Below are 25,068 nucleotides of genomic sequence, written 5' to 3'. Positions count from 1 at the left end.
GTATTACGTCATGTGGTGATTGCATCCCTTCAGCATTACCAAGAAACCACAGGGATCCCAGCACCCTACCAAAAGAGTTAATTTGTATTTGATATGGTTCCTACTGTCGCCCGCATCTATTAGTTTTCTACGCGATGTTGTTGTTTCGGTCTCCTCATTTTAAAAGAGCTGTTGTGTGCCCACCCTAAACAGAAATCCCTCAAGATGATCGAAAACGATCATATCAGACCTATTTCTCTTCAGTGATCAGGTTGCGGAGATCATGGAGGGAAATACACTACTGACATTATAATGATTTATCCCGAACATCATAAATATTTTTCATCTCGATCGCAATCAATTTGCGGTTGCAGAAAATTTTACCCAGCAAGCAATTGTCCATCTGTAACATCTTGCCTTGGATACCCTCCCAACGGTAGAGTAAGACTTCTTCTTTGCGTATTCTCGATCCTAAGGGCCGTCAACTTGATAGGCCAGTATTCTTTAATGTAAAAAAAAAATTATCAGAATTTGACATCCACCCCACTCCACTCCACCCCCTTGTAAGTCCGAGGGTTAAAGAAATACCGGACACCCTGTAACACAGCTCTTCTATAAAAGCAGAAAGTATTGTTGGTAAAAAAAACGGAAATCCAAGATGGCTGATCCAAGATGGCGGACAACCATTTCAAATTTTAAATTTTATTGCTTCCTATTGCTTTTTCTCGCTGTACAAGTGTTTCCTTGTTACTAGTTCATAAGAAAGGATAACAAAGAGATGACTTTACCAATATTATTGATATTTTACGTATCTAAGTGGGAAAATAATAAGAAACATTGAAAAATCGGAATATGACGTCACTGTGACGTCATCATTGGGCGTGGCAAGTCAAAACTGGGTGTGGGGCTTCTTTCTACGGAGATGATCATTGTGTGTAAATTTCATGACCCTCGCATTATTGGTTCCAGAGATACAGAGGAGGGGTCCGAGGAGCCCCCCCCCCCCCCCCCCCAAGTCACAGATTGACCAAAAAAGCCCAGTCTGAATAGGGTTAACTTACAACTTTTGTAAAGCAAAGTTGCTACCCCCACCTTAGGGCAAGATAAAGATATTATAAACGCAAGTTTTCTGTGACTGGCCAAGGCAATCTCATTTGCGTTAGTATCTTCGCGTTGTTTACTTTGCTTTGCTGAAATTATCTTTTTATAAAAAGCTTGGGTTGGCTAGTCACTATAAAACAAGGGAGTAATATAGACATTACAAAGCTCAGAATACTTGTGCATCTAAGGTAACTTAACATCAATGAGCTACTGATAATTAACAATTAATGAATGAGGCTGAGTATCTTATGAAGAATTATGGAGATCGAGGAGGGTGTTATCCGTCGATGCCGTAGGCCGAGGCGGACGACACCCTCCGAGATCTCCATAATTCTTCATATGATACGAAAGCCGAATTCAATAATTGTTTTATTATTCATTCAAAATAATTCCTAGTTTAAAAACGTGGCTAAACATGCTTACCTCCATCGATCCATCGATGTTAAATTCATCTTCGATAGTGCACGTTTAGGTTTGTCCAGCTCCGCAAATATTCTCCAAATAGCAGATGTCGGCCTTCCAGTTGCCTTCTTACTGTTCTTGCCATGTTTTTAGCTATTTTTTCGCCTTGTTCTTACTCTTGAAACAAGTGAAATGTCCGCCGTTTTCACGGTTTTCACAACCAAAACAACTCAAGCTCGTCCCCAGGTCTTCTCGGTTAACGGTGCATTAACCTGTAGAAGGCTGCATTTTTGACGTCATTTCCTCGTTAAACACAAAATTCTTCCAAATTTGGTTATCAGTAACTGGTTATGGTGAATTATGCGTGTGCTTTTAGCCAATCAGAATTGGGGAAATATTTTGAATGAATAATAACAAGTGTTATACTTTGATTTATTATTTTTCTACTTTAACATCAAAGTTAAGCCGGATAGGAATGTGACTAAGAAATCTTACATGAATCATAGCTGTAAAATAATTCCGGTCTATGATGTAAGCACGACACGTCAACTGTCGCTCTAGTTAATTTTCAGTAATTTTGTCAACCGGGCTACAGTAAAACAGTTATGAAGTTATACTTCTTTAAAATTTAGTTGGTGCGAGTCTTTAAAGCTTTTCTTCTCCCCCTAACGCCCTTCCACTCGATGTAAAACCGGTGAGAATTCAGTAGTTACTGAATGAGGCTGAGAATGATACAGTGGAACCTCGATTTAATGAACCTCTAAATAACGAAATCCGTGCTATAACGAACGATTTTCTTTAGCCCGGCCAAAATTACGGTAAAATATATAGAACAGAACCTTCATTAAAATCCTCTTTCAGTGACGAAGACAAGCCACCAACGCACGTAAAATATACCTCAATAATACGAATAAATGTGAGCATGTGATAAAAGATGAATGCCAAACGAACCAACAAGGATAAAATTTATGTGGATACAGTAGTTTTAAGCAGTTTAGGACTGGACAATACACTGAAGATCACTGGCAAGATGCGTTCTCTGAAGCGCAAGGAAAATTGACGAGAATTACTTTTTCTTGGCATTCAGACTGGTGATAAATTAGCCAAACCTCCGTTCTTTGTCGCGTATTCTCGGCTTTGCCGTCACTGTCTCAATTTGGCCGATGGGGGTTGTCTCTTGTCGCGATTTCATTTTACGCTCTGTCGCTACTTTTTTTTTCAGTGTCGCTTGTCGGAATTTACCCTGGCAGGGCCTCTTAAGTTCCCGTCTTCATAACATTTGCCAGTTCCTCGACAGTTTCAGGATATAAAGGAATGTTTAGTCTAGCGGATACAGTCAAACCCCGTTTTAATAACAATAATAATAATCATCATCATTATTATTATTATTATTATTATTATTATTATTATTATTATTATTATTATTATTATTATTATTATTAAAACATAAGCAAACGAATATTAACGTTAAAAGCCGACGTTTCGGTATCATCATGACACCATTATTACATTATTATTATTATTATTATTATTATTATTATTATTATTATTATTATTATTATTATTTCACGCAAGATAAAATACATATCCTATGCTACAACTGTTTATGAATATATACCGTAAAACATAATAAAATAAATAAACTTATCATAGAATCCTAACTATCCTGTACTAAGGCTGTGCTTAAATATTAAATAAATCTAGACTATAAAACGCTCAGTATTAATTTTAGGACGGGCACAATGTTTTTTACAGAGATTATAATAACAGACTTTCTTTGAAGGAATATATGGAGGGGGCCATAGAAATTAAAGTGTCTGTATTAAGGGAAGGTGTCCGTAAAGCGTGGTTTGACTGTATTCTTAGCTTCAAACAGGAGGTGTCATCCCCCAAGTGGTATTTTTGCCATTATTGCCATGTTTTTAGGCAATAATTTAGCCATTTCGTCTACGCAAAGCAAGTGAAATCTTCCACAGTTCTCTATCTACTGTCCCTTTTTCCCTAGATTATCAGTACAATAGACCAATTCTGACACATTAAAATTCATACTTGGCACCGTACCCGATGCATGGGGAAAGAAAACAATAGATATATATTATTCGTCCATGAACCTCAAAGTAATTACTTTTGTTTTATTCAGCTTATGGTCTATTGGCGTCAATTGTATCTTGATATCGGCAGGAGTCTTTCAGATTTGGTCAACGTCAGCTGGTTGTAAGGAATTAATTATAACTGAGGATTATACTTTTCAGAAACAGAGAAATAACTGAATGAATAATAAAATGATTAATCAGCACTCTTGGTAACGGGAACCTCAGTGATATGTACTTGCCCGTCATCATCTTCGTTATCTCCAGTGACACCAGAACAGCTCGAGCCACTACAGTGAGAGCCCCCTCCCCCGCCTGCTTGGTTTGAGTGTGTGCCGCTACCTCCCCCAGAGTATCCACCACCTCCTCCTGAGGCACCATTATCTTCCGATCCCCCTCCACCACCGCCAAACCCTCCTACGGCCCCAGGGGGAGGCCCTCCGTTGTAGCCACTATTCATTCTTCCAGCACGTCCACCCACCCAGCCCTGAGCACGCGATCCACCCCTTTCACCATGCCAGGACCCGGCCCTGGGACAACCTTGGCCTAACCATCCCGCACCCACTCCCCCATGGTAACTAGCCCTTGCATTGTTACATTGACCAGGGTTCCCTCCAGATCCTCCGCTACGAACCTGACTTGACAACCTTCCAACGCTACTGGTGCCGTTAGTTCCCGACTGACCATCCGTCCCGTTATATCCGCTAGATGCACCCCCTCCCCCTCCAGCAGCTAACAAAAGCACGTTACTTGTTGTATAAACAAAGCTCCCTCCCCCTCCTCCAGTTCCAGCATTGTCCTCTACGGACAATCCCAGCTCAGCTGCTGTCAAGTTAGTAGACTGTCCTCCTTGCACTTCCACTGAATCTCCTCCTCTTTGTCCCACCACAATGTTCAGCACAGTTCCTTTATTCAGGTTAAACGTGCCCTCCTTAAACGCGCCTCTGCCACCACGGTAAATTCCTGGAAAATGTCCATAGGTTGGCGAGTGGGTTCCTCCTCGAGCACCCCAAGCAGTGATACGATAGCGAGTTGTGGTTGGAACAGTGAACGTTTGTACGCTGCCAAAACGTCCCTTTCCTCCGTTTGTTGTAAACATGAACCAACCTTAAAATGAAACAAGAAATACGTCTATCGCAGAACCTCCCGAGGCTAGGGGAAAGAAGGCCCGTAAAACGTTATGGATGGGAGGGCGGGAGAGAAATAGAGTAAATTGTGTAACTGGTTAGGGCGAATTTCACAACCGGCTCTAATACTGCAAGCTGAGATATACTCAATCTCCTTTTAGTTCAAGTCAATTCATACGCAGTGCATGGGGTTGTTATTATTAAGAAAGGGTAGCCAAAGTTGCGTAGGTCCCGTTTTCATCCCATTCGACCCTACTTCAAGTGTAGTTTTTGTTAAGAGGAAATGGGTGTAATAGTGGATAACTACAGGCTAAGGACCCTCCTAATTGGCCGCAGGAAACAATGACACGTCATTCTTTCAATTGTTTTAGTATTGTTTGGCGTCAGGGCTAGGCACCACTAGTGACTTCTCTTTCAAGCAGCTTCTACGTGCCATAATCGCTGCATCGAAAAAATTGACTGTAAACTTCCAGTAAGCATTGTCTCCCCTAATCTCCTTTCGTTTCGAATCCTCTTGTCGGTATTTTCTAGAAGCCTCTGCTGTCGGTGTTCCTTCTCTTTATCGGGTTCGTTCTCATTGTAATTGCGGTATTTAGTCGCTGTCTCGCAGTGCAGCTGTCTGCACATGTCTGTAGTCGCTGTACCCTCTCTTCTGTCTATTGCTGATGGCTTCTTGTTCGCGGGGCAAAGCGATATGCTCTCGACTCAGCTGGTTTTTACTTTAATTGAATTATTTTCGCTTAATTTAGCATTACTTTATCAAATTTAAAATTTATTGTAGCTGTTAATGTAATCGTTGCTTTTAGCCACTAATTTTATAATTTGCGAAAAATAAACAAATATCGCAATTCCCCCCCCCCCCCCCCCCGGTCCTCTAATTTTACTGAGAAAAGATAATAAAAATTTATCCTTACGACTGCAGGTTTTTCCGTCACCAGAAAATCCAGCCTTGCAAGTGCAGAGATAAGATCCGCGAGTATTGGTGCAATCAGCATTGAGGTCACAGACAGGGGGAGAAGAAGTGCACTCGTCAAGATCTGAAAAAGCAAAGGCGTGACTCAAGGTTCGGAAAAACGGGCAACAAAAAACGTGCAACCACATCAAATCTGTCTTGCAACAAATCAGGTTGTTAACAGGTTTGAGCAGGGGTGGTAAAACGCGCAACATCGCTATTCAACTCGTTTTACAGCAATGTTGCAAAACAAGTTGCACATTTTTTGTTGCCTGTTTTACCGTACCTTTAGGCGTATTAAAAGGAATAAAAGAGACTTTAACAGACTCAATCGATTTCAGTTTTGAAGCACAGTGAAGGCTATACGACTTTATGGATCCATCAAACCGTAAAACGTCTGGAAGTGCATAGCTTGAAAGGATTAAGGACAGTTCCTGCTTTCCTTGAGTACTTGCTAGAGTCAGGAGCATGGCTCCTGATAGAGTAAGCTTCCTACGCCCAGATCGCCATTTACTTCATGTCACTGGTACTTTTTAGCGGAACACCATGAGTAAGAAAATTTGGTTATCTGTGCATCCAAGAAATTTTGGTAGTCACTTGACCGTACGTTCGTTTACCCGCCCGTTCATCCGCACCACAGGGTAACCAATGTGTAATGACATTGTATTTAGCTTGTGTGGGAGCCTGCAAGCTGTGATCAAGCTTGATGATAAACGTCTATGTTATGGTCAATTGGCAGCTGTCAGTAAGGGGCATCCACTGCCCAGTATCAAATGACGGTACACGGGGTCAGGTTTCGACTTATCGAGACCACATGTTATTTAAGGTTTTCCGCTGACCAGTTATTAACTTTTTGTTGATCGCAGGCTCGAGGTTAGTTTTTACAGCAGCCCCTTTCGTCAAACGCCTTATGGTCTTCCTTTCATGTTAACCCTCGGACGTACACGCAAAGTCACACCCCCACCATGGTACAAGGGGGGATTGATTTTGATATGTTGCAATATTTCGAAATGATTTTGCCTTCAGTGGAAAGCCTTTCATCTTCTTTACAAGATGAGGTATATTTTATGGGTGGTGGCGCTTCCGGAAAACTGTGACGTCACCAAACATGGTCGCCATCTTGGCCGCAATCTTGAATTTTATTAAGAATTAGAGATAAGGTAAACACAGTGAGAAGTAATAATGCTTTGCGCTTAACATGTAAAATAACACAAAAATAATTACTTTGCATCATTTCATCCACAAGTTTTACTTTCGTTGTTGAAAACAGTTGAAAAAAACATGCATTTTCACTCAAAAATGGCTTGACCACCTGCTACTTATGACGTCATATCTTGTAACCATAGTAATTGATCATCATTAAACTTGTCTCAAAGTGTGCGCGAAGGATAAACGAACAGCTACAGAAAACTTCAGGTGTCGATGTTTTATCGTCTAGGAAAAAATTCACAAAAACCTTATGGGGGGTGGCAACGTATAGTATAGTATAGCATAGATCTTTGGCAATAGTTCCAAGTTCACTGTTTGAAGCAAGTAACTGTGACGGAGCTTCGCCTTTAGCTCTGGCTAAATCTTTATATTAACTGAACTCACCTTCAGTTTCCATATTGCAGTAAGCGAGAACTGGTGTCCCAGGTTTTAAGGTGGAAAACCAATATTTGCCGCTGGTTGCTTTACCTTCACTCATCTTTATTTCATGACACGTCTCTGCAGGCAGTTCAGGAATGGAACCTAAAGGAACTGGGGAAAACAGCCAGACATACAGTTATTAATAACTATTTTTTTGCTATGGAATTCGTGCAGCACAATTTCAAAATATTCTTATTACCTCGGTTCTTATCTCGTTTGAAGTAAAATCTGTCTGCATTTGGAATGAAATCCTCTTGTCTTGCTTCCTTTGTTCTGTTGTTGAACTCGCAAGTGAGGAGAGAGATCACCCAGTTGAGACTTTGGCATCGATCATCTTTGTAACAGGCAAATACGCAAGTGTGTGGAAGATCTGCCTGCATTGTCTTATAGATGTGTCCGCGCAACATCCAGCCCAAGATGGATGTCTCGAATCTCCCGCCCGGGCACTGCTGAGCCTCTGCTCTGTAAAGGATCGTACCCACAACAAGGAGAAATGATATACGGAAGAATCGCCTCAGCGCCATACCTTTTTAAAAGACATTGATAAAGTTCATCTAAAAATAAGTGGATTTACACTATTTTATTGCAGAAACAACAAGAAACTTGCTGCTAAAATATTGCTGAGTAAAGATCGCAGTTCCTTAGTAGCCAACCTTATACGGAAAGAACATCACTTATACCTAACAACGTCACTGGAACATTGGTTTATCCGGTATTAGAATGAAATTAAACAACGCCAATTACCAGTAAAAAAAAGTTGTAAAGAAATTAAATAACATGGACCTTCTCTTACCAATGTATTTACTAGCTTGTGTGTGATACGACGTTTTCTACAAATATCCGTAGCCTGCCAGATAGTGGCGAATGGACGTTGTGCTGACTTAGCATAGACAAAGAAGAATATCATGTGAATGTCTGGTTAGCTAATTAAATGGGTTTTAACTAAAAGACCATTTATGATAAAATCGTCCTTTCTCATGCAAATTAAAGTTGTATCTAAAAATATGCCGCCAACTGTGAAATTAAGTTAATTTCAAGAAGCTGCGTCGGCGTGTAAAGATATCAAGTGACTAAAGACATAAAGCGATTCCCATTCTTTTTTTTTTTGCTAAAAGTGTGCTAAGAAAATATGAAATAATAACAAGATAACCCTGATATCCGGCTTGTTGATATCAACCTAGGGCAAGTTACGTCTTGAAAACTTAACTTTTCCCAACCATGAGAATAACCTTAACTGAAAGGTAATGGATAGTTTACTTGATTTGCGTCATTTTTCCTCAGTCTTCTGTCAGTCCAAATTATTTTCAAACGTCCAGATGAGATAGTGAGAAATAGGTTTTATAATAGAGTAGTTATTCAGTTAATTATCGACGAAAATACTGGAAAATAGCCTTGATGTATTACGTTTTGTCTCACTACGTCAAAGCACTGAATTATATTCAAGTTTTATTGACAAAGTAATAATCTTTAATTAAACCATGCAGTTTCAGGCGTTTTCGTCAAGCAGAAAATCCTGTTGACTCACACTGTTTCCTGTCTGGCTTTATCACTTTGTACCTCTTAGCCTCTCTACATTGAAATCTTTAACACTGAACGCTTAAAATGTATATGCGTCTACGCGTTTTTCTACAGTTTTCTTTATTAGCTTGCTAAAGATCTCAGACTACTTTCCTTTGATAGCAATAAATTATTAACTAAATTATTTTTTGGCCAGCTCAAATCGTCTAAGAAAGAGTCTGTACTCGGACAGCCTGCTCGGAGGCGGCAGAAACTACAATCGACTTCCATACGAAAATACTTTCGTTATGAGCTTGGCAAACTTTCATATACAACCTGTCCTTCATTAAGGAACTGTAAAACGAAAGTTGGATTATTGTATGATGAAGCTAAAACTTTCCGGTTACTGCAATTTTTTCCTGAGACACTTCGATTTTCTGAAATTGCATAGTATTAAATGTATCTATACTGGGTACCCATTATATTTTCTAGTTTCTTAAGACGAAAAAAAGTTTCATAATCACCTGTAAAGATACTTAAGGTGTTGCTTCCATTTTTCCCCTCAAGCCACAAGAAAATATCTTTTGTTTACTGGTTCCTTGGGTGCTGTCTATGTGCGTAGTCACCGTAGAACAGGTTCCCCTCTGGGCCTGAAATAACAGAAAAAAACATCTATAACCTATAAATATTACATAAAACTGTGATAAAAACCTCCAAAATGTATAGTGACTTAAAAAGAAAAAAAAGCAAAACAAAACAACAGCTCACAAAATTGCACGGTAAAAATTAATGGGAAAAAAATGATAATGGTAACATTAAACATAAAACCCAATAGACTGACCACAAACCGCGCCACTCACGAAATGCTATGTTTTTCGTTACAGTTGGATTGCATTAAGTCAGCCATGTAGCTCTTTGATGCAGTAGAGGACAGTGATTTAAAAACCGACGAATTTCCATTCAAAGCTTCATATTAAAAGGTTGCTTATTATTCCACAATTGCCTCTCTCTCTCAAATTGTGAATGATCTAACTAATTTCCCACAAATTAAGAAAAAACCGTTCGTTACCGCCGAAGCTATTTGCATTTAATTAAAAGTATGGAGTGTGCACGATGGTCGGTTGCTAGGGCTTTTCCTCCCGCAACTTCGTAAATTCAATTTTTGGCTCACAGAGCAGTATTTTATATTCCAAATGAAGCAAGACATCAAAAACATCTTAATTACAGAAAAATTTTCTTTAAATTTTTACCATTGTAAAGGTATTTTTTACGTTTCTTGAAAGTATGACGTCATAAGTGACGCCTATTTTAGTAACAACATTAAAAACTTGCATAGCAGTGTTCAAAACATTACAGACATTTTTGCAACACAAAAAGAATATGTATAGTGACATCCAAAAAACGGCTGCGAGGGAGACTAACCACCGTAGTGTCTTGTAACTAATTTGTTCTAAAGTCATGTACAAAGTGTCCCGTACGCTTACCGCACTGAGTTTCCACATATCACGTTCTTCACCAGGAGTTCCTTCAACAGATTTTTTTCACTATAAAGTCCGTGAGATTGTTTACACTGCTTTAAACAAAAAAATGAGATAGATGGATAAATCGAGACAAAGATCATTCAGACTGTAAATTTAATTTCAAACTGAACCATTTGATTGGACAGTCAAGTGTATTAATTATGAATCCCATTCACTATATGGAAACACAAAGGACGAGAGGAGTTTGGACACATCCCGCAAGGTATCATGGGGCAAATTATCGAATTGAGTAAGGAACTACAGATAAGATCAACCTAAACCATTTATCTTATATTTCTAAGTAAGACCACCAAAGTAAAAGAGAGAGGGGGAGTCTTGAACCCGTTTTCCTACATTTATATCTTACTTAACCGCTACATTAAGAGAGCAATCGGTACCAACAGCCGTAATTTAATAGTATTTCTATGGAGATTCCAAAAGAGTAAATAAAAGCTAACCATTCTATATTTTAGTCCTTAACCCTAATTACTATACATCGATACAAAACATAATCGCAGCTCCATGCTCTGACTTCTTTTGCTGCTAAATTGGCTTTCCTTCTTCTTAATTTCCCACTAAATTTTTAAGTTTTTTTTCTTTCAAGATTCTGCTGTCATATCGATGACTCATCGGGTTTGAATTTAGGTCAGTGTTATCTGGAGCCATCCTCGAATTGAGTGGCGTTGGAATCATTTGCATCAAACCTTCGAGCAGTGCGGTAACCTGCGAGCAAGCTCTCCCTGGGGTATGGGATGGCAGGGCAGGGGGGGGGGGGGGGGGTGAAAGAGGAAGGTATATAAATCTGCGAACGCAGATGTAGGCGCTTTTCTGTCTGTCACTTAGCATCTGGCTTCACAGTCTATCAGAATGGGCGATAAAGAATTAAGGCAAAAGCCGCAGCTGTACTTACAGCCCACAGAAAGCTTTGTAAAGGAAGTTCCACTTATCATAAGGTCTAACAAACATATCAGTCTCCGATAAAACTCATGGTGCAAAGAAAGTCAGTTTTACAGTTTGCCATTCGGGCACTAGCTGTAGCTAGCACGTACTAGCCCAATATTCATTTCAACCAGCCCCTAAAACCTTTTGATGAGCAGGATTGATTACACAGTTCTCATGTAATTTGAATTCCTTTAAAAAAGAAAAAAACCCTTATTTGCCCGATGGGGAAGAAAAGAACAGATTTCACTAGTGCGATACGAAAATACACTAATCCCAGGCTTTCGGACACTACTTTCTTTGCACGCTGAAAAGGTGTAAAGGTGAATGCGGAAAAAAAAAACGAAAATAACGCTTTCCATTTATTCCTACTTTCTAAACGTGAAAGGACCTGCTTTAATAAGCGCTTTTCAATATTAGCCCCTAGAGGCTTATATTCGTTGGTATTGTTCTCAATATTTTACATCCCAGAATCGAAACTTTCAAGTGAAAGACCGCATTCGAGGTTTCACACTGGTTTAGCTAACGTATGGACAACTAAGATTGAGTGAAATATACCGTTCGTACCGTGGTATTGCCAGCACGTTTTCTTTCATGGACATTTGAAGTGAATGTCCCAATGTTATATTGTGTCTCTTTTGGGCCAAGAAATGAAAATTGCACGAGTTATTCCATTGTTTACATCTGGTGGTATCTCTTTGTTCACAAATTACAGACCTGTATCAGTTTTACCGGTATTTTCTGAATTACTATAGAAGAATCATCTATAATCGCCTTATTATTTTCTTAAATAAATATGATATTCTTTCCCAGAATCGGTGTGGATTCAGAGAAAATTGTTCTACTGCGCATGCTTTTCTCCAATTGTATGACAAGATCTCAAATGCACTTGATGCTAAGAAGGCGACTTTAGGCCTATTCATTGACCTATCTCAGGCCTTTCATACAGTAAATCGTGAAATTTTGCTGAACAAGTTAGAACATTATGGAATACGTAGTATTGTTTTCACGAGGAGCCGCATGCAGTAAAATTTCTGTCCCGTAATTTAATCAGTTAAATCATCAAAGTTGACAGGTCTTTCTGATGATCAAAGCGACCGTTCGGTTTACCATTTACACCTTCAGTGCGAAGACTGTCACGGGAACATTAACACCTTCAGGATAATTGCTTACCATAACAGTGGTAGGTCGCGCGCGTCTGGTCGGTTTCGAAGAACATGATCGTGACTGTTGTTTTCATTCAGTGACTGTGCGCGTTGATATGCCAACGTTTAAAACAGACTGCAACATTAAATTTTTGTTATAGAAGCAAAGAAGCTGCTGAGTAGAAACTAAACCGTCCCAGACTTATTCCGTTTCATTCGTGTACTTTCATTTTGATGGGGTCTGTATGATGAATTTACTTCTGCCTTCTAATCAGGCACGTAAACAACATAGAGATAAAACATTTCATTTTGCTTTTGTGGAGTAAATTCATCTTAAAAAAGTTAAACTAATGGACCACTTTCTCCGCGTACTTGTAAAAATAGGCATTTAATATGTCGCGCTACAGTGCGAAAATCTTCTTGTCGTGGATTAGATTTCAGTATACATATTGTTAATCTTCATTTCGCGCCAGAATAAATTAGTTTGCGCGCAAAGGGCTTCTAAAAAAAATCACAAGGTTTGTCCCACTTCGAGTCCACCTTCTGGAGATACGCCGGCATGGTAGCTGGAATACATTGCCGAGGCGAAAGATCTGGCATTTTTTCCTCCTCGTCTTTTTTTCCCCGCGACGTTTGTTTATATTTGTAGTGAGAATGCCGTGCATATCGGTGGATTTTACTTCAGTCAAGCGGCTTCAGTTCCTGCGGCTTGCTACTCATCATAAGGAAGAGTGCCGGAATCGCTTTGTTCGCCGTTAACAGATTTGTTGTCGAATGCAAGGTAAAAGAACGGACTACTGTAAGGTAAGAATTGAAGTTTAAATGTGTTTCTCGGCGAAAAATAGTGCATACAACTCGTGAAACCCGTGAGTATTACCTCTGTTTAATATACCGGATGTCATGCGATGACCCCTCGCTTTTACGATGGATAAGGCGGATACAAACAATAATTTCTTTCGAAACGTTTAGTATAATTTACTTAATATGGAGATCATCTGAGGACGATTTTTCGTTATATATGCTTCATTTCTTGACTTATTCCGGCTACGTGCGAAAAATTAGATGACAATGTTTGTGTGCTATAATTATACTGATAATTTCTTGCAACTTGAAACTCATGAAAGCCAAACTTGTTTAACCCTAGCAAAAACCTCTTTTAATGGAGGAACTCAACCTGATAGTTGCACTAAAATCTAATAATTGTTACTGCATTTGCATGCTCTCTGTAACCTCGTGGGTAGAACATACCCGATGGTTACATAAATAATAATCACTATTTGCTCTCTGTAACCTCGTGGGTAGAACATACCTGAAGGTTACGTTAATGATAATCACTGCATTTTCTCTTTGTAACCTCGTGGGTAGAACATACCCGATTATTACATTAATAATAATCACTGCATTTGCTCTCTGTAACCTCGTGGGTAGAACATACCTGAAGGTTACGTTAATAATAATCACTGCATTTTCTCTTTGTAACCTCGTGGGTAGAACATACCTGATGGTTACATTAATAATAATCACTGCATTTGCTCTCTGTAACCTCGTGGGTAGAACATACCTGAAGGTTACGTTAATAATAATCATTGCACTTTCTCTTTGTTACCTCGTGGGTAGAACATACCTGAAGGTTACGTTAATAATAATCATTGCATTTCCTCTCCTTAACCTCGTGGGTAGAATATACCTGACGGTTACATTTAATAATAATCACTGCATTTTCTCTCTGTAACCTCGTGGGTAGAACATACCTGAAGGTTACGTTAATAATAATCATTGCATTTTCTCTTTGTAACCTCGTGGGTAGAACATACCTGATGGTTACATTAATAATAATCACTGCATTTGCTGTCCGTAAACTCGTGGGTAGAGTATACCTGATGGTTACATTAGTAATAATCATTGCATTTTCTCTTTGTAACCTCGTGGGAAAAAAAATTAATGCCTCTCTCCTGGAAATTTTGCCCTGTCCTTTGAGCATAGTGATCTTTGGGTAGCGAATTCACGAAAACAGGTAAAACGCTTTTTTAAACAACAGCATTTACATTATTTGGCTTTTTGAGGGAGGTTTTAAAAACATTAATGGAATAGAATATAAAAAAAGCTGATAAAGCGAAAAAAGTTATCTTTACAAAATGCGCTTTGACAATGTCAAGAGTGAAATAAGCTGAAGTTTTGTAGTTAGCCCGAAGAAAACCTGTTCCTGCATGAAAGGCAGTTCTGATTCCCTTATCTTAACAAGAAGAGATGCATATCCCTGTGAACCAGTTTTTTAACCAGGAGCGATTCCCACTCACTTCTGATACTTTATTGACACGAGTTCCTATTTCAATATATGTCTAATTCAAGCTTAGCCGCATGATAGCTCTTCATTAGCGAAAAGGTCCAAGTGATATTTTGATTGACGTGTCGTTTTGGATCCTGAGGTTTTTTAACACCTTTTCTCTAGCTTAACTGGCGAAGATATTCTAGGAATTTGCCCTTCAATTACAAATTCTTTGATGTGCCGCTAGATGCCGTGCAAAAATATCACCGCTTGCGGCTCCTCGTGCAATGGTTTAGAAGTTATCTTTCTTGTCGAAAACAATTTTTTAATTGTGCAATCTAATGGTTGTAACTTTTAATCATTAGATGTTACTTGCGGAGTTCCTTCAGGGCTCTATCTTAGGTCCCCTGTTCTAATGATCTTGAGTGCATGTAATGTGTCAAAGGAGTTAAAGCTGATAGCACTTTTGCTGATGACACTAATATCTTCTATTCGCTTCCTATCTTATGAAAGTTGTAAATTCAGAATTGAAAAGGATATTAACATGTTGGTTTTATACAAATAAGCTATCTATTAATGTTAAGAAATCTAATTTTATCACATTCGGACCAAGACAAAACAGGCAAACACTTGATCTAGCTTTTAATATTAGTGATTATTCGTGATTGATCGTGTTTAGGGAGCTACTTTTCTTGGTGTAACTGATTTTGGATGAACATTTAACATGGAAATCACATAAACATAATTTTACAAGGAAAGAGTCTAAAGCCATATCATGTTTCACTGGACAAAGTGAAAACAGTTTTTCTTTACATTTTTTCATTGCTTTTTTTTTAAATCTTGAATTGTCTTCCGTCTCGTTATACGGCAGCTACACCATGCCACATTAAGGTAAACTAAGCTTAAGTTAACAATCCCCTAGTGTCTATTCTTAGTTAAAATAAAGAAGGATAAAAGAAATAGATAAACAATAACTGAGGTTACTAGCAAAAGGGTGTCATATATTAAGTGCAGCTAACCTACTCAATACTCTGACTACATTGATCTTTTAGTCGGTACTACAGTAGCGATACCAGCAACTTCCAGTACTCTTGAGATAGTAGACATAATAGGAACCGCAGTTCCTTACTTTAATGTTGGTGGAGAGAGAACAACAGCTTGACCAGTGAAAACACGCTTTTCTAGTAACCTGACCATCTGCCACGCTTGGATGTCCGCCCTTCAGCCAGCCGGGAGCGTTTGTGTTACACTTATATAAAGGTGGGCATGACGTCGGCATCCTTGTCCCTGCCGCGCCTTCGAACCTGTACCATGCGGTGTCTATTGTTTTGTCACATTGTACTGAAACTTTTCCGTACGTGACTTTTCTGTCAGCATTGGTAATGCGTCGATAATTTACACATTCTAAGTAGGAGAGAGAAAGTAATTAACAATCATTCACAAATTAAATTAAGTATAGATGATGACTAGTGGATGAACCTTCAAAGCATTTCACAGACCCTGCATGATGCCACCAACTGGTTCATTTACCAGGGACATTGAAAATTGTCATCGATGTGGAAAGTGTTGTTTTGGGACTGATCGCAAACCTGGCAGGAGGCAGCTTGGTCTCGAGGTTATAGCGCGGGGTCGAGCTGAACTGGACTTGTAATCTGGTGCCCCCGAGTTTATTAGTACCACCCTGACCGCTAGCTGGATTCCTCCTTATGGGGTCAAATCTTCGACCACGGCACGTTTGTAACACCGCAGCAAAATTTTGTGACAAAATTTTACTTTTATCTGCTTGACAATATTTAGCGATTATCAACATTAGGAGGGACCAAAGGATACAAGAAATTTGGAAGAACGACTAATTTTGTAGAGAAGACTGGAGGCCAAATATTAGCGGTGAGTGTCAACTATATCTCATAAAGGATACAGTAAAAGTGTCAGGATGAGCAAACAAAACTTAAGCATCGGATAGCAAGACGAGAAAGGTAGCGTGCGTTGTATCTTACAGTACAGGGCGGGATTCCTCAGAGTTAACTATTAATGCTTGCTGAAAATTGCGTGGCGCCAAACATCAAACTCAATAATGGGGTAGAATAGATGCCAATGGAGAAAGAGGCGGATTGAAAGGACTGGAATATTATTGCATAGGGTGGTTTGGAAACTGCTTTGAATGAAAAATATGGTGATGGAGCTGGCAGTATTGCATGAGAATGTACCATATACATTCATCTCGAATTATCGCAAAATCAACAAATGCAATGTCAATCGATTATTAAATTCGAATCGCTTTTGTGTAGACAAATTCCAAAGAATATATCTTTACAACTGGTAGCTGGCGCACAATTTAGTTCAGAACAACTAGTACTCAGTACCTTCTGCCAGACAGGTGTGGTCTTCAGCGTAGCTGTGGCTACAGACACAGTTATATGAGCCAGGAATGTTAACGCAGGTGGCGAAGTTTGGAAAGCAGTCATGTGATCCTTCCACGCATTCATCGACATCTTTGACATTGAAAAAGAAAAATAACGTTCATAAAGCTCGTTTGATTTAAATTCTAGCTTTCAACTATTACTATAACCCTGTTCACAGTTTGTCTTGTGGTTCTGAACTATTCAATAGAACCTCCATATGTGAGCATCTCTCGTAAGCTGGACCGACTCCGGCATTATCAATCACCTATGCAAAACACCAGAATTTTCTAATTTAAAGAACTATAACTACAACCCCTAGTAAACGACAACCTCTCATAGGCAACCGCGACCACTTTTTTGGCCCTGCCGTTTTATTCCATCGTTTTTAACCCCAAGTAGGCGACCATTTAACGCGAGGCGTTGTCTTTTTGTTCACTGAATGTACTACGCCGCTCCAAGAATACGAAGGACTTACAGTGACAACATGAAACTACACTTATACGTAAATTAGAAATTTCATGCAATAAATTCTCTGCCAAAAAGTAGATATCTTGGGACCTAGCTTTCGGAAGAGACCCCTTTGTGGAACAACAACCTCTCGCATTTTAGGTAAATGCCTACGGGAGGTTGGACTGTACTCCCCACCCAGACTACAAAAAGAGGTCACGGAGGTTATGACCATGCCGTATAGCTGTGTGGTCTGACGATTATTACTCTCTATACCTTCGACGGACTATCTAATACCTTAGTATGAAATTCGTTATTCCGGTCACAATGTTTTCGTTTTCCTACTATACCTCGGCAAGTTTTGCCATCACCAGAGAATCCGGTCTTACAGGTACAGAAATAGGATCCTTGAGTATTGGTGCAATTAGCATTGACGTCGCAGACGGGAGGAGAGGTGGTGCATTCATCGATATCTATTTAAGTAAAATTATTGACAGAATTAATAGACACCGATCACCTACGTTAGGAAATCTGGATGCCGAAATCCTGGAATTTTTTTTTGGCTTGTTGGATTCCGGAATCCGTGCAAATTTTGATTGTGGAATCCGGAATCCTGAGCACTGGAATCCAAAATACAGCTCAGGGAATCCGGAATCCCGCAAGAAGAAATCAGCTTACCGTTCGTTACTGTAAAAAGGAAAGAGAAATAAGTAATCCTGAATTCAGCTTTCACTATTAACAAAGACTGGAATACAGTACCTGGAATCCCGAATCCACTGCGTGGAGTTCAGAATCCAACAAGAATGCAAACCATTCCAATATTTTAAGAAACAGACCATTTGATTGTAATTGCAATTGAATTATATAAATTCCTTTGGCGCACAGTAAATTACGAGCCGTATAAATCAGGTGACAATTAACCAAGACTGACATTCGATGGATAGGGCCAAAATTTTAGTGCTCATAATGCTCTACTGAGAATAACTTAAGTCACCTTCGGTCTCCATGTCACAATAAGCCAGAATAGAAGTCCCAGTTCTTATGGTAGAGAACCAATATTTTCCACTGGTTGCTTGACCCTCACTTGACTTGATTTCATGACACGTTTCTGCAGGCAATTCGCGAATGGATCCTAAACGAACTGAAAAAAAAAAAGACAAGATGTTATGCTGTAATTGCATGCAGACAGTTAGTCTTTCTATTATCCATGGTTAGATCTTAAATGGTAAAATTTTCACACGGTCATGTCATGTACCCCTGGATGTGCAAGGATTTTTGTCCATCTTTTTATCATGTTCGCAACATTAGAGACCTTTACGTTCTAAGACGATGAGATCTTCTTTATACTTAAGAAGTACGCATGCGTAACCAAGCAGCACCATTTTGGCGGAAAAAACATGATAGCCTTCGTCATTCTACTGCGGGTTTTAGAGAGAATGTCTTAGTAGCGGAAGACACGTTACCAAATGTTAAAAGTTTTATCATCTTGCGATAGGGAAGGGCTTATTAACAGGCCTTCAAAAGAAATAAGAGTACTACCTTTTCTGGTGAAAAAAAGAATACAATGAAGCTTTATAGAGCGTCTATTTTTTTGTTAATACGCCAAGTCGTAGTCGTTCTCGTTGACCTCGAATCTACACGTCTCCATTGCTGCATGCAATAAAAATTAAAAAGCGATCGATTTTGAGCGTTTTACCACCTACGAATAAGTTAAACCTCTATTATAACAAATTAAATCAAGTTGTTGCGTGTTGCAAAAAGTTTTACTACTCTCTACTTACCACGATTCCTATCTCGTTTGAAGTAAAACCTGTCTGAGTTTGGAATGAAATCCTCGGGTCTTGCTTCCTTTGTTCTGTTGCTGAACTCGCAAGTGAGGAGAGAGATTACCCAGTTTAAGCTTTGGCATCGATCATCCTTGTAACAGGCAAATATGCATGCGTGTGGAAGATCTGCCAGCATTGTCTTATAGATGTGTCCCTGCAACATCCAGCCGAAGATAGATTCCTTAGATAGTCCACCAGTACATTGCTGATCGTGATCAGTCACCACTCCATAGAGCACTTTACCCAACGCAAAGATAACTGCTGTGCGAAAAAGCTGTTTCTTTTCCATTCTCTTAAAAATACATTACCTAACGAGTAGGCAAAGATAAGATACTTTAATTTATTAAGAGGTTTGATTTCTGGATTGCGAAATAAAACTGTTACTTAAGTAACAACATAAATTTGATTGCGTATCCGTACGTCTAATTTTTTTTTTTTCAACCAAACGAGATGACTGAATTAAAACCTGCTAACTAGGCTGCAAAAGCTTTCAACATAGAGGCAAGCGCTCTTACCAAATATTTTCAGCCTTGTCCGTTGATACAACCTTTGCCAATTTTGTTGCTACGAGGTATGAAAAAATAGCGCATAAGGCGCTATAATTTAACATCAAGGGCCCGGATGAATAGAAAAAATAACAATTGAAAACTCTGTTTGAATTCCACTTCAATACGCAATACATCTTCATGTATTATGCAAGTAAGCGTCACAAATTTATTTATTGAACGTAACTTATGAGATTTCACTATTTTAAGTTCATCTCTAACGATAGTGTTGGCCGCTAATAAAACAATTGCCTGGAAACACTTTATCTTAATGGGAAACCCTTGATGAGAAACTTCAAATTGATTTTATTTTATTTTATCTCCGCACATTTATGCACTCCTTCGCCAACAATGTGCGACATTCACTAGCAACCCACACGTTACAATATTCAGATCCCTCTAAATTTGTCATTAAAATTAACTTGATATCCTTTGCCGACTGAAACTGATTCATTTTTTCAAACATTATTTTTTTGTTCATTTATATCCTAAAACTAACTTAATCTAAAAGCTAGTTTTTAATTTTATATGTATTGGCTTTTACAGGTGCACATCATTTGAAAATGAGAAAATAAGCAAGAAAAAACTCCTAGAGGGCCATTTCAGATTTAAACAGAGTTATCTGGCCCGTGTTTAACAAAACCGAGTTCTAAGCCATTTTCAGTTTCCCAGCGCTTTTAGCTAAACACCTTTTATCGTTAATAATTTCAATCAAGCATATAGCGTACACTGCAATGGGTTTTCTGAAATTAACCCACTAAGAAAGAGATCCGGAGGTCCAAGGACTGCGCCTAAAGTTATACTTCGTCTAAATAACCCACCCTCTTAGAATTCGGTCCTAATAAAAAAAATTTCAAAAGTGGGCGAAGATCACTTACTAAGCCGGTTTTTTCGAAGAAAAGAGTTACCTCGTGCGGGTATAAATTAAGTTTCCTAGAGTAACCACAATTGTTTTTATATAACCATTCACATATAGTAAAATAATGATATCTGAAATAGCGAAAGTCATGCGAAAGTAGCTTTTGTACTTTAACGAACCTTAAGGCTGCCTTGGAAAAGTAAATCGCTTCTTACATTATAGAAGTCCCTCACTGGCTTGTACTGGTGCTCCATTTATGTATTTATAGTATAATTATATTCATTTTTTCTAATATGCGTATTTAGTTACTTTTTGTTTCTATCGAACAATAACTAGATTGAAGTCGAAAGTGGACGCCCACAATATCTTGTGAAATTTAATATATTTTCCTAGTGATTTCATGCACGGTTTTGCTGGTGGACATTGTCCCCACCTTTTCAGATCTTTTCATTGCCGAAAACGAGGCTTTGAAATTAAAATTAAATTTCAAAGGAGTGAATCTGTACCTACACATTTATTTTTAACAAAAGGCAATATTTTTATTTTATTGTAAGTCCCATACACCCTTGTAAAAAAAGTCGGTTACTTTTATATATTGAGTGCATGGCTAATAAATCTATGATCTCATTAGAATAGAATTTATGTAATAAGAAGTTTAAATTTGGAAAAAAAATAACATTAAAGGGACGCCTGCAAATTCAAAGAGATTTTCAAGGGAAAAAAACGCAAAGTCTTAAGGTGATTACATAGTAATAGAATTAATAGCAAAAGTAAACTTTGAGAACACGGGAAACTAGTGGAGTTAAACACAGCATCGATCTAAACAAAAATGAGGGTGAGATTATGCATATCAATTCTTTCGTCTAACGTAATTTTCACGCTAAAAAAATCCATTCTTAATTCGGGTAATTAGTGTCAATGTGTGCCCTGGCAAAGTTTTTCTCTGGCAAGTGAATAATTGCCCAGTTGGCTTTCTTGATACATTATTAAAAGCTGAATTATTGCCAAAAAAAATTTGAATTTTCAGAATTTTTTGGGCTTGCCCACCTCTGGAGAGTCCTACGCCATCCGTCGCTTCAAAATCTGTCATTTTTTCCGTGACGCGAGGCGTTGATAGTGACCCGTTTCTTTTGAGTTTTGGTGTGTCTATGCGTTTAGAAGAAGAAACCTCCTTTAATTTATAGACGCCTGTCATAAGTTCTAACACATATTACTAACATAATGTATCAACTCACTATGACTCTACTATGGTTCATAAATGGCCAAGGTGATATAATCCTTATAGACTTGTGCAGACAAAACCCTACAGACTTGTGTAAACTATTCAGTCACACAAACTACTATCAATCACAATCGTGTGCTATAAATTTTGTATACTGCACCACTATGTACGTTTGAAAACTTCTAAAGAGCTATCGATCTCCACTTAACGGTCTTAACTTGTTCACTTCTAGAAACTCTCCAAATCTTGCTAAGACTCCACTGCTATATATAGTCCTTGGGTTTTTCTTCTCCTCTAAACATTTCCTAATAAGGGGCTAGCAAAAGTCACAATTAGCAACATTTCACTTAACGAACGTGTGGCTTACCTGCCATAAAGTTGAATTTTTTTCAATTGAAATTGGATAGGTATTATATAAACAGCTACCTGATGGCAGTGATAATATCACTTCCGTTATCCAGTTGTGAGGCAGCATCAATTATTTTTCTCATTGGTCTAACATCTAAGCCCATGTAAGGGAATGTAAGACAGTCTTGAAATCTGGATTCCGCGCCGTGGATTCCGGATTCCAGGTACTGGATTCCAGTCACTGGAACTTGGATTCTCGATTCCAATAATTAGTGGGATTCCGGATTCCTGAAGCTGTACTCCGGATTCCAAAGCCCAGGATTCTAGATTTCACAAACAAATTTTCCCGAATTCCGAAAACTGGATTCCCTTACATTGGGAGAAAAATCAGAGTTTGTTCCTCTTAATTAGCTCAAACGGATGTGTCCGAATTATATCGCAGTTGACCCGTTTGAGATTCCGACTGAAAGGCTTTGTACCTGAACCGGAAGCGCACATTGCATTGCGTAAAACCAAGGTCAGAAAAAAACCTGGCCCCGACCCTATCCCGGGTGTTTTTTGATGTTGCGGAAACCACTTGGATAAAATTAGGTTTCTAAGAAACTACCCACCTGCCCCTCCCCTAAGCAAACATTTTGCCCTAAGTGAGAAGTAAGTGTTAATGTTAGCTTAGAGGAGGGGTAGGTGGTTCGCTTTTGTGCTGTGGTGTGAATATTGTTCATTGTCTTTTCAATCTTTTGTATTACGTCATGTAGTGATTGAACCCATCAGCATTACCAAGAAACCACAGGGATCCCAGCATCCGACCAAAAGACTTAATTTACGTTTGATATGGTTCCTACTGTCGCTCGCTTCTATTAGTTTTTTACGCGATGTTGTCTGGGTGAGCGTAGTTCTGAATAGGACTGTTGTGCGTTTGTCTTTTTCACAGTAAGGAAAGAAGAAAGAAAAAGAAAGAACTGCAGGGTTTACGTACTTCTTAAAACGCCACGTGAGGGAATTCCACTTTGTAGTTGTGCATTGACTGTAAAGAAGTGTACAAAAAAAAGAGTGCTGCACGTGCCCCACACGTGCAGTATTAAGGCTACGACCACACTCACGTCACCACCGGACGAATTTTCGACCGGTTGAAAATTCGTGCCTTTTCAAAAGTGTTCCGTTCTCACACTGAAGTACCTCCGTACGAAAATTTAGAGGCCAAGCCGTACAAATTAAAGTTCCGTGTGAACGGAGCCAGAATATTGAACGGTCTCGTGTGAGCCAAGGTTGTTTGCCATTTACAAAAAGTTTCCGAAAAATCCGGTTGGGAAGTAAATGAAACTCGACTTTTTGGGTCATTCCAGCAGAAAATCTCCGCGGGAGCAACGGGACATCTGAAAAGATAGTCCTGTTTTTTTTTTTTCGGACGGAATGGTCCAAAAAGAAATTCGTGTACAGGTTCCACTTCTCCAACGCCATCTTTGATACCAGTTTCAGGCCTTTGCATTCTTTTCTAGGTAGATGGAAGTGATTTGTACAAATAGTAAACGCGATTCCCGGTACGAAATTTACCAGTCCTGAATTTTTCTTTCCATTTGCCCAAGCCGTGAACCAAGCTCCCTGTATCATTTGGGCGGGGGGCTAGTTTAGGGGTTGTCCCTCATAAGCAAGATGAAGGGATGACAATAATGAAAACGCATTAAATCGAGTTCAACGAAATGAACGCTGAGGTGGGAATAGTATCATTTTATTCACTATTAACAGATACTCTTTATGATGAATAATAGCATCCCTTTGTCAATTAATTTTTTTAAAAGAGGCAAACACCGTTAACTGTTTCTTTTTTTAATGAAAAAGGTGCTACATTTTGCGTGAAAAATGTTACATTTCGCATACGTTTGCTACATTTTGCTTTAAAAGTTATTACTGACATTTCGGTTTTATACCATATTTTTTGTTACATTTCGCGGTATAAATGCCTTGCGTTATTTTGTACATTTTGCGGCGCAACAAAGCTCACTTTTTTGCTTGACTTTATCTTGCATGGCTCCAATGAGGAAGAATCGTTTATGGACCACCCAAAAGGAAGGCAATATCTAGAAATAAAGTCTGAACAATCGATCCTAAAGCCTCTTAAAGAAGCTGTGTCACGAAATTTATCAAAATTCAAACCGTGGGAACTATCGCCAAATTGAGTGAAACATTAAAATAACCGCTTCAGACGTCAGAAGAAGGTATAAATGATACAGCAATTTCAAAGAGAAGTGGGGATGGACTAACTTAAAGAAGGTTGAAAGAGATTGCAAGAGTGTTTTTTGAAAATTTGTTCACCTAAGAGTTTTTTAAAGTTCCCTTTTTGCTGTTTGTAACCATGGAAATAATGCTTTGGAGACGAATTTTTTTGACACGCACCTGTGATTTTGTTATTCACAGGTTTCTCAAGTATTATAGCGGATATGGACGCGTACATACATACAAACATAAAAACATACATATATACATACTTTATTGTTACCTCCCCAAAGGGGCTTTTCAGGAACAATGATGATATTACATTATTTATAATAGCTAATTACAACACTTAATCTAATACTAATTACAATGTTAACTAATTACTAATTATAATGTTTTAAACTTTACTAAGAAGTTGGTGACATTAGAGACATTAGTTAGAAATAAAATGAATTGGACAGCCGTGACACCGTCCTTTACAGAGTTAGATTTAATGTGACAAAACTTCTTTTCTTTTTTGATTTATCAGGCTTAATACTAAGGAGGCCAATATTGGGCTGG

At 38.7% G+C, this 25,068-nt stretch overlaps 1 protein-coding gene across 1 annotated transcript in view; it reads right to left on the bottom strand.

Moving 5' to 3' along the window:
• LOC140945123 (uncharacterized) overlaps positions 1 to 19,611 on the bottom strand; it is a 129,692-nt gene extending 110,081 nt beyond the window's left edge. Inside the window, exons 1-4 of the mRNA XM_073394184.1 lie at positions 19,278 to 19,611; positions 18,491 to 18,637; positions 17,847 to 17,969; positions 5,614 to 5,736 (exon numbers count right to left, since the gene is read on the bottom strand). Of these exons, the coding sequence (XP_073250285.1) occupies positions 5,614 to 5,736; positions 17,847 to 17,969; positions 18,491 to 18,637; positions 19,278 to 19,611 (727 nt within the window). The remainder of the gene's footprint in view (positions 1 to 5,613; positions 5,737 to 17,846; positions 17,970 to 18,490; positions 18,638 to 19,277) is intronic.
• Positions 19,612 to 25,068: the final 5,457 nt, after the last annotated feature.

The sequence above is a fragment of the Porites lutea genome, chromosome 8 (genome assembly GCF_958299795.1).
Source record: "Porites lutea chromosome 8, jaPorLute2.1, whole genome shotgun sequence".
Classification (NCBI taxonomy): Eukaryota; Metazoa; Cnidaria; class Anthozoa; order Scleractinia; family Poritidae; genus Porites; species Porites lutea.
The sequence above is the reverse complement of the archived record's forward strand: the minus strand, read 5'-3'. Positions and strand labels throughout refer to the sequence as shown.